Here is a 10,039-nt window from a genome sequence, read left to right as displayed (position 1 = left end):
TTCCCAACTGTCATCTGATCAGTGAGCTTTACTGGTTTGAATATCCGGTTAACAGTGCTGCTAGAGGTCTTCCCTCCTCCTTGGGGCTTCAGTAAACAGCAACTAAAGTTCTAGTAAAGTAAAGTGGCGTCATCTGATGTCATTAACTGTAAACATCATTTTGGATTTAATCATTGTGCACAACTTGGTGCACGTTTTAACATTAATCAGTATAGGAAAATAAGGAAACAAAATATAATTTGGTCATTTATGTCAAAATAAAGAACAAAGAAACCAACATACTCGTTCACAGCGGCTTTAAAAAATGTTTTTTTTGTCAGAATTTTATTGCTGTGTAAATATTTCTTTATATGTAGTGAACTGATTTATTCACATACATTGACTGAATTAACCAAAAGTCAGCAATTATCTCACACAAAGATTATTTTGATGTATCATTGATAAATGTTATTACGATGTTCATGCTAACAGAACAAGTAGTGCAGGTATTTTATTGGATTTTGAAAAAACAATAAAATAGTATTTCGTCTATATGTGCTACAACGACACGAAAACAATCAGTACTATTATAAACCTAATATGGACAGAATAAAATCACAGAGATGTTTGCATGATGTGGAATATATGAAATATATGCAACAGACACACACACACACACACACACACACACACACACACACACACACACACACACACACACACACACCCACACCCACACACACACACACACACACACATATAGATACAGATATTGTTTTCTGAAAAGTTATTCTGAATTTTACAGTTGTTTTCTGTTATTTTTAAAGTTGCATAGAAAAGTCTGTGAAATTACAGACATTATCTAGAAATTAACGACCCAACAAACAATTTTTGTATTATTACAATAATCCCAATCTACAACTTTTCTTTCTTTCTTTTTCTTTCTGTCTTTCTTTCTTTTGTTCTTTCTTGATAGAAATATACTACTGTATGTACACAGTAGTTTTTCTACTTTCTTACATTAAATGCAAGTTTACATAAGATTAACTGTAATTTTAAATGTAGCTCTCTATATAACAGTCTATGTCCATAATATTCACAAAAAGTAATTCACAGATTTCAACAAATCATTCTAGGTTGAAACATTATTCTGATGAACTGGATTCACATAGTCAAGCTGGTGATTGTATTAGCTTAATACAAACTAAAAACGCAGCGGCTGTTTTCTGTAGAAAAACTTGAGAAAACTGCAGCATGTGACTGTTTTACTCTGTAACCTGCAGAGTGGAACTGATTTTAATGCAGCAAAGAACCAAGAAAAGAGTCTTTAACCAGAAATAAACAGTGAATGATGGTAGACAGAGAAACTTCACCCTGATCTGAGACTCCAACTGTGTGGCTGTAGCTGAGATGTATGTTGTGTTAATATATACACATACCCAGGCACATGCGGGGGGAATGAGGGCTAAGATAAGATCTACTTTATTCATCCTGGAGGAAATTATTTTGCCAGAGTACAATACACAATAAACAGAGGTTAGTAGTAAAATAGAAATAACAAAGAATACAAAGTAAATGGGTATTGTTTCCGGTATAGTAAAGCGCTATATAAATACAGACCATTTACCATAGATCAGCAGGGCCTCCTGGCCTAGGAGAAGACAAGACGGGCGTATATTGAGGAAGGGTTGGATATTGCAGGAATGCAAATTACAGTGTTTTTATGTTGACTGAGGTGTGGTCCTGCTCCTGATACTCAGCTAAAATTTTATCTCTATTTAACAGCAAACTATGAAAGTTCTCAATTCAACATCATCAAAGTGTATAAATGTGTTCTGTAATTAACAGCAGACACTTTGAGGTGTTAGTCAGAGAAGACTGAGATCAACTGAAGACTGAAGCTTTTTGTAGTGAGAGAGTGAAAGTAAAAGAGCAGCTCAGAATTCCACTGGAATCAGGCCAAGAACTGATAATGAATCTTTAACTACAGCCTGTAACAGTAATAAAAGCACATCTTATCCTGCAACCTACTTAAATACATGGTGGTGAGATTAACAAAAAGTAGTTCACAGATTTATGAGTTCAAACTGCTGCTGATTTCAAACTTAATTCCAGTTGTAGTAACTTAATGAAACTGTCTCCAAAACTTCATTTCTCTTTGACTTCAGGATTTCAAGTTTCCTCCTTTATCTGAACAAACCTGGACAGTTTCAGGCATTTAAGACAGGAAACAGAAAATACATTTGATTGTAGCAGTAAAGTTAATTCCTGTAACTTAATGTAGTTTCCTTGTTAAACATAATTTCATTAGAAGTCGTTAAATCTCAAAGAGACTGAGGCAAACTATTGTAATTTTGAATACAACTGTCAAAGGTCATTAAAATAAATAAATAAATAAAAGGTCTTAACAGATACAAATGAAGTGTTTTATGGTTTGGATTATTTGTGCTTAAAGCTTCATTGAACTTGGTAAAACTGAAACAGTCCTTATGGTTGGTTTCTTACAGACTTGTGGGAGGATCTGCAGAGGGGTTGAGGATTTCAACACTTCAGTTCAGCACTTTGTCCTGTCTGAACGTATTGTGTTGCTGTCATCATGCTTTTATTATTTTAAAACGAATATAATGTTTGGGATAGACTGCAGCCCCCCACGACCCTAATGAGGATTAAGTGGTGTAGATAATGGATGGATTGTTGTCATATTTCCAATGGTCCTTGAACTACTCACAGCGCGGTGACGGAAATGTTTTATCACATCGACGGTAAGAGTCCTGAATTTATGTCTGAATGTTATTTGTTAATTTATCTATAATCAGTATATTGTATATTCTGTATATTGTTATAATGTCGGTAGAACTTCTCAGTGTTTCCGTTTGTGCAGAAAACTGCAGCAGAATGTGGTTTTATTTATTTCTGTGTTCAGACTTTAGTGTAGAAATGATTTCCTGAAACGCAGCAGCTGTTAACGTGTTTCTGTAGAAAAACTGGAGAAAACTGCAGCATGTGACTGTTTTACTCTGTAACCTGCAGAGTGGAGCTGATTTTAATGCAGCAAAGAACCAAGAAAAGAATCTTTATCCAGAAATAAACAGGGAAAGATGGTAGACAGAGAAACGTCACCCTGATCTGAGACTCCAACTGTTTGGTTCCAGTTTAGATGTCTGTTGTATTAATATATACACACTATACTGGTTTGATTAATCCCTTATGTCCAAGATTAGTTTAGATCTTGAAAAACATCAGATTCAGTGAGAAACAGCTGCACAAGTGTGAGAGAAAACTGATCCAATAACTCTTGTGCCTCTGACGCCTACAAATGTATTGTCATAACTGTGTAAGTATTTTATGTATTTTTTCCTTGAGAAAGGCTACATTTTAATATAAAGTTGCCACAGTTTTACCAGTCACTAGGGTGCAGTTTCCTAGTTTCACCACAAGGGGGGAGTCTACTGAGGGGAGCACAGGTTGTGTTATGGCAGCAATAGTGTGTATCTGCAGACCTGGAGGCTGCAGTCTGCTGAATAATGACGCCTGACGTCTCTGTCTCCCTTTTCTCATCCATAAAAGAAGGACACATCTTTTATCGACATGTTTCTCGGCTGAAGCCTGTAACACGCTGCAGGAATGAAACAGAACAATTCTGAGATTCTTCTAGTAACAGCAGGGATTCAGTGAATGTATCAGACTGGTAACCTTGAACACTGGCACCAGTTGTTTCTAAGCAATAGAAAGACTGTTAATGCTGGAAAACAGGTTTGTTCAGTTGAGGAGGAAGACTGGAAAGAAGTTCACATTCTGTTAAACTGTGATCAGATTAACTTCTCTTGTGACCTCTGATCCTTCAGAGTTGTAAAACCTGCCATCATAAGATCAGAAGTCTGAGCTGATCAGTCTAATAATCACATGCTGCTCTGTGACCAGAAACATTCAGATTTATTCCTGAATCAGGCTCATCTGAACATCTGTCAGTTATAAAAGGAACTTTGAAAGGAAACAAACAGATGAAGCTGAAATAAAGTGAACTTTGAGCAACTCGTCTTGGTTCAATGATCTGTTATTATTTCTCACTAAAGAGAAGTAAACATGAAGCTGCTTCTAAACAACTCTGCAGCTGCATGTTGATACTTTAAACTGTCTTTTCCTGTACAAATCTGGTACTAAGCAGCTGAAGAATGATTCTGTTCCCCACAGTAACCAGGTTTCACTGCTGGTTGGAACAGTTTTGATCTGGTTTCTTTCTGCTTTCAGATATTTTCCTGCATCTACAACTCAACAAATCCCAATTCTCAGTGAGGTGGTGTCTTCAGATCAAGAACAACTACAACTTTCAGCCTTACGAAATGATTTGGAGAAGAAAACTTTTGACGCCTGCAACGTTTTTGGTAAAACAAGTTTGTATTTGACAATCAGTCATTTATTCATTAGGTTTCATCTCCTCTCCAACGTTTCTGTAAACTTACTTCATTTTCTGACTTGTTCTTTCTGATTTTCCACATACATGAATAAAATAAGAAACTGAAGCTGTTGTGTTCATCATATGAGCTGGGAGGAGACAGTTTGGTGAAGGTGATGCTAGACTGAGGTCCAGAAATATCTCTGGTAGAGCAGTAAAGTAGGAGGACGTCTGACTTTAACCTGTTGGACCTTTGAGGTTCAGATGAGTTCAGTTATTGTAAACTTAGGTATCACTCCACCAGTCTGTCACACTGACAACTGTCAACATTTATTCATGCAGAAACTTCACTCTTTTCATTTTGATAACTATTATATCATTATATACTTATAATTACAACTTTGTTGTATAGTTGAGCAGAGCTGGTGTCAGATGGAGCAATTATCAAACTTAAAAATTCATAAAATGGTTAAAAAAAAAACATTTCTTAATTTTCTGACTGTTGAGTTCATCCACTCCACTGAGCTGATTAGTCTCTAATTGTGACAAGAAATAGCAGTTTCTGAATTAAAAAAAAGGGGCCAAATGAGTGCTGCTAGACGAGTACCGTTTTTTTGATCAACACTATTGGTGGATTAATGATGATGTCAAGCTGTTGTGATTGAACCAAGGAGGAGTTTTCAGGTCCAGACAGCTGAGTCCACCAGACTGACTGAAGACAACATGTATTCTAAATATCATTTGATTTCACCTCAGTAAAACCACTATGTTGGCCTTGCTGTGTGTCTGTGTTGACTTAAAGGATAACACCAGTGTTTCCTAACTTGTCCTCTGGTGGATCATGTTTTTAGATGAAAATGATTCATGAGAGTAGAAATAAATGGACAGATAAAAGCCAAACAGCTGCAATCCAATCTGGGACATTTTTAAACATTACTGGCTCACAGTGATTGTTTCTGTCGTTTTCCTGCCATGTTTTATGTGGACTGAAACCAGAACAACTTTCTGACACCATTACAGTCATTCTCTCTGCAGCAGGTCTCTGTAAACATGACAGTCTCTGTACGAACAGAAGAGTTTTCATGTTTTTGTAGAACAACTAACCACAGTTTCAGTGTTTCCACCCCAGAAGGAGTCTGTGAAAGCTTTGCAAAGTCATTTTATTGCCCCAATTATAAAAGGGCACAAACAGTTAGATGATTTTTTTTTATGTTTTAGGAGACATCATGTTACACTTTCTGGACTCTGGATCAATCCAACTCTCTCTTCCCATGAGATTTTAGAATGAGACTTCTGTCACATATTAGAGGCACATTTGTCTGTGAAGAAAACCTTCACTTTTTCTTTCTGTCACTTTGATGCAGTAGCTTCATTTTCCACATACATGAATAAAATAAGAAACTGAAGCTGTTGTGTTCATCATATGAGGTGGGAGGAGACAGTTTGGTGAAGGTGATGTTAGACTGAGGTCCAGAAATATCTCTGGTAGAGCAGTAAAGTAGGAGGACGTCTGACTTTAACCTGTTGGACCTTTGAGGTTCAGATGAGTTCAGTATATTGTAAACTTTGGTATCACTCCACCCTAACAGAGCCACACTGACAACTGTCAACATTTATTAATGTAATAATTTAAACTGAAGTAAAATAGAGAAGACGTGTAACAAGTTGACATTTCTGTCTGATATCAGGTAACTTTCTGTAGCATCATCTCCTCACATCAGACCTCTTTCTGTCTTACTGCCTCCATCATTATCCTCCAGTCACATTTCCTGCTCCTCTGGTTGCTGTGGTTGGACATTTTATTCCTGTGTTTCTTCTTTTGAAGATTTTAACTGAGGCTTCACTGAGACAGAACCTTTTCTTACCCCCACAGATCTTTATGATGAACATCTTCAGTGGTCAAACCCTCACATGTCATCCAACAGAATATCAGACAGAGAATGAATGCTGTCCACTGTGTCTTCCTGGTAGGATACAACTGCATTTTAAAGGGTTATTTCTCTTTAGTTGTTCTTCTATGATTCTGAAAACATCAATGATAATTACTGCACAACTTCACTTCTCTCTCTTAAGGCTGCTGCTGATTATGTTCACAAATACAAACTGGTCAAGAACCTGCATCTAACTGGAGTTTTATTTCATAGAAATAAAAATAATGTGTATTAATAGGTAGTAAAAGGAATGACAGCAGCACATGTCACCTGGCTGAGCTCACATCACGTACTTTACTGTCCAAATAATGCTACATTTGAATTTGATATAAACAAGATCACATGAAAGTATATTGTTGGTTTTCTTTCCAACAGGACGGCATGTTCAAAGAGACTGCTTCAAAGAAAGGGTTACTTCCTGCCGGCGTTGCAGAAATGGAACCTTCATGGATAAACCAACTGGACATAAAGAGTGCTATCCCTGTACAAACTGTGATGCAGGTAGATTTCTGTTAATATTTCTGCAGCTTTAGTAGAAATGTCTCTCTGTGTATAGATTTATAGTTGTAATGAGACTTGTTACTGCATGTCCAACTGATAAGGAGCCAATATGCTGCTTTTTGGGTTTTCCTGTCTCTTAGTGCATGATATGGCTTTGCTAGTCTAATAACTTACAAAGCCTTAACTCTACATCATGATTCTTTCTTCTCTCTCAAAGAAAACACAGCTCCTTACCTGCCTGAAATGATTGACTTTCCATGTGCCAAAGTGTAATAATGTGTTCTGTTTAATGCTGTAAAACAACTGAGACAGATGTTCTCACAGAGTCTTTGCATAAGAGTAGTACATAAACAGAAGATAAGTATCTTGTACATATGTGTTCACAGGTTTGGTTCTAAAGGTAAAGACATCATGTACAACAACATCAGATGCAGTTTGTGAACCATTGGATGGATTCTACTGTATTGATGTTACAGAGAACAACTGTGTAGCAGCACAGAAACACAGAATTTGTCATCCAGGACAATACATCAAACAAGCAGGTTTGTATTTTTACTAAAGTTTTAAATGAGAACAACCAAAATTGAGGGAGTCTGGCCTTATTATAGTTTCATTAAGTTGTTGATTTGAGTAAAGAAGCACCAGAATTAGATAAAAGGAAGATAAAATAATCATCTGATCTGACCACCAGTTGTATAAAACTGCATCATCTACACACCTGATCTTTTCTTTCTCTTTTTGTCTTGAACCACCTTCAACCATGTCTTCACATTACCCACAAAATACCGTTTTACCAAAGATTCTTTGTGGTTCTTGCAGCTAAAACTAGACTTTATTAATGAATGTTTGCTGATTTGTCCTTTAATATTTTTCTTCTGCTGATTCCAGTCTGATCTTCTCCTCAGCAGAATAATTAACTGATTAAATATGTTGGATTGTTGTTCTGTCTGCTCATCATTCATCATGTAACACTTTGAGTTCTTCATAATGTGATTCTGAAGTGGTTTCTACAGATCTATGATTTGTGTTTGTGCAGGAACAGCCTCCACAGACACTGTGTGCTCTGACTGCAGTGCTGGAACATTTTCAAATGGAACATTTACATCTTGTCAGCCACATTTTCAGTAAGTGAAGCTTTAAATCACACATGGAGACACCTGAGTTCTAACAACAGCAGAGAATCTGTTGTATCTGAACATTTTCCTCTAAAAATGTCCTTCTGTCTTTACAGATGTGAATCAGTAAACCTTCAGCTGATAAAAGCAGGAAATGCTTCTACTGATGCTGAATGTGGAGAAAAAAGTTCAAATGTCACAGTAGCTGTGATCATCATCTGTGTTTTACTTTTAGTTTTTTTATTCATAACTGCTGGATTAGTTTATTGGTTTTACTTCAGAAAGAAGAAAATGTGTTTAAGATCAGGTGAGGATGACAGAACAATAAAAATGTTAACATGGTTTTGATGGATGATAATATTTCTGCCAAATCATGATTCTGCTGATTAAGTTTTTCTTGGTTTTGTTTCATTGCAGAAAAAAACACAAGTTCAGTCGTTCTCAGTCAAGTAAGTTTGTTTCTGTCTTGTGTGTTCACTGTTGAAAACACTTGGTTTGTCAATGAAGTTGAACTATGTTGTTAAATTTGTTTCATATCTTAAAACAGGAAAATGCAGATGAAGAAGAATCATCAGAGCCACTGAAAACAATACCATAAGGTAGAACAGCAGTTTGTTGTTCACTGAAATGTTCATGAGGTCAATGAAGTTTCTGCTCTAAATGAAAGTTTTTCTCGCCTCAGACTAAAACCACCTGCAGGACAACAGGTAGGACTCAGTGTCCTGCAGAGTAAATGTGCTTCAGAGTCCAGTTTTAATCCATCTGGATGCTGACACATCATCTTTGCAGTGGACTGAAGTAAAACAACAGTTTCCTGTTTCCTGCTGGATCTTTATCTGACTGAACAGAAAACAAAGTTTCTCTGGAATACAACAGATGGAAGATAAATTTAAAGACTCACTGACTCCATTGATCTTCTGCTCACAGTTGGAGCAACTTCAGACTGAAACTGGACTTTAAATGAGGACAAACTGCTGGAACAGAAGATAATGTGTCCTTTTCTGCAGCATGATGGACTAATGGCTGCCATGAAGTGGAAGATTTTATAAACCACTGACCGTTTTATGAAGCTGCACAGGTGGTAAATCTAAACTGATGCAGTCCTGAATTTGACATTTTTCTTTGGAAAATTAATATGAAAAGACAATTACATACTTTCAGCTTTATTTGTCTCGGGCTGCTGTGGATCTTCAACCTGTGTTTCCTTCAGCTGAGTGTCTTATCTATCATTCCACATCTGTACACGTCAAAGTGAAAGCAGCCTGTATAGGATCTTTATTTTTTAGCTTTAATGTACATTTGCATTTATTGCCTCATTTGTGTCCAGCTGCTCTAACGTGAATTTCTCCTGTAATATCTGACGTTCATAGTGGAACTTCACAGCTCAGATCCAGCTTCAAATAAAAGTAGAAACATGAGAGACGCTTTATTTGGTTTGGAGCCTCTGCAGTCAGTGTAGCTTCAACATTATTCAGCCCTACTTCAGGCAGACTGTGGGAGGTTTACTTTCCTGTGATTCTCAGTTCTGCTGCAATGAACTTTGTGGTTTGGTTTTTACTCTCTAGTCTGCTTGTTGTTTTTTCTGCTGTTGTTGCTTTCGTTTCAGCATCACAGGCTGCTGAAGGCTTGAGATGGAACTTGAACCTTGTGAGCAACTGTTGGGTATGTAACACAAGCAGTCCTTACTTGATTTCTTTACTTTATTTCAAGCCAACGAATAGCATGGAACAAACCTGCTAGCAGGGTCCTCATTCCAGCAGCGCTCTTACCCTGCTCTCCTTCCTGCTCACTCTGTCCTCGAGCGCCCTCAGGTGGTTAGGCGAGACACCACATATCCCCCTTAATTAAGCCACCATTATATCTATATGAACATTTTAGCTGTGAAGGTGAATGAATTACAAATGTTATTCGTAACTGGCATTAGTATTTAGAAATGAACTTAACTCATGCTCTAATGTTCATAAAATCAGTGAACCCTTCTTAAAGTCTGCATAAAGAACATGAATAAAGTAACAGTAACTTTGCAGTCTATAAGTTTCTAACATTATCCTGAGCAGTTAACTATTCGTTTTGTTCAACGCACAAAGTCTTTAGTCCACTCAGGCAATCGTCTGAGCCTG

The 10,039-nt window shown here is 36.9% G+C and overlaps 1 protein-coding gene across 1 annotated transcript; it reads left to right on the top strand.

Annotated features, from left to right (window-relative positions):
• The first annotated feature begins 1,712 nt into the window (after positions 1–1,712).
• Positions 1,713–9,337, top strand: LOC118469318 (tumor necrosis factor receptor superfamily member 14-like). The gene is made up of 10 exons (XM_055013249.1): positions 1,713–2,741; positions 4,228–4,361; positions 6,246–6,339; positions 6,679–6,804; positions 7,191–7,346; positions 7,841–7,928; positions 8,036–8,226; positions 8,337–8,368; positions 8,467–8,518; positions 8,602–9,337. Exons 1-9 carry the CDS (start codon positions 2,723–2,725, stop codon positions 8,515–8,517), a joined length of 891 nt encoding a protein of 296 aa, XP_054869224.1. The 5' UTR covers positions 1,713–2,722; the 3' UTR covers position 8,518; positions 8,602–9,337.
• Positions 9,338–10,039: the final 702 nt, after the last annotated feature.

This window comes from Amphiprion ocellaris, chromosome 8, assembly GCF_022539595.1.
Source record: "Amphiprion ocellaris isolate individual 3 ecotype Okinawa chromosome 8, ASM2253959v1, whole genome shotgun sequence".
Classification (NCBI taxonomy): domain Eukaryota; kingdom Metazoa; phylum Chordata; class Actinopteri; family Pomacentridae; genus Amphiprion; species Amphiprion ocellaris.
This window is presented reverse-complemented; position numbering and strand designations above follow the sequence as displayed.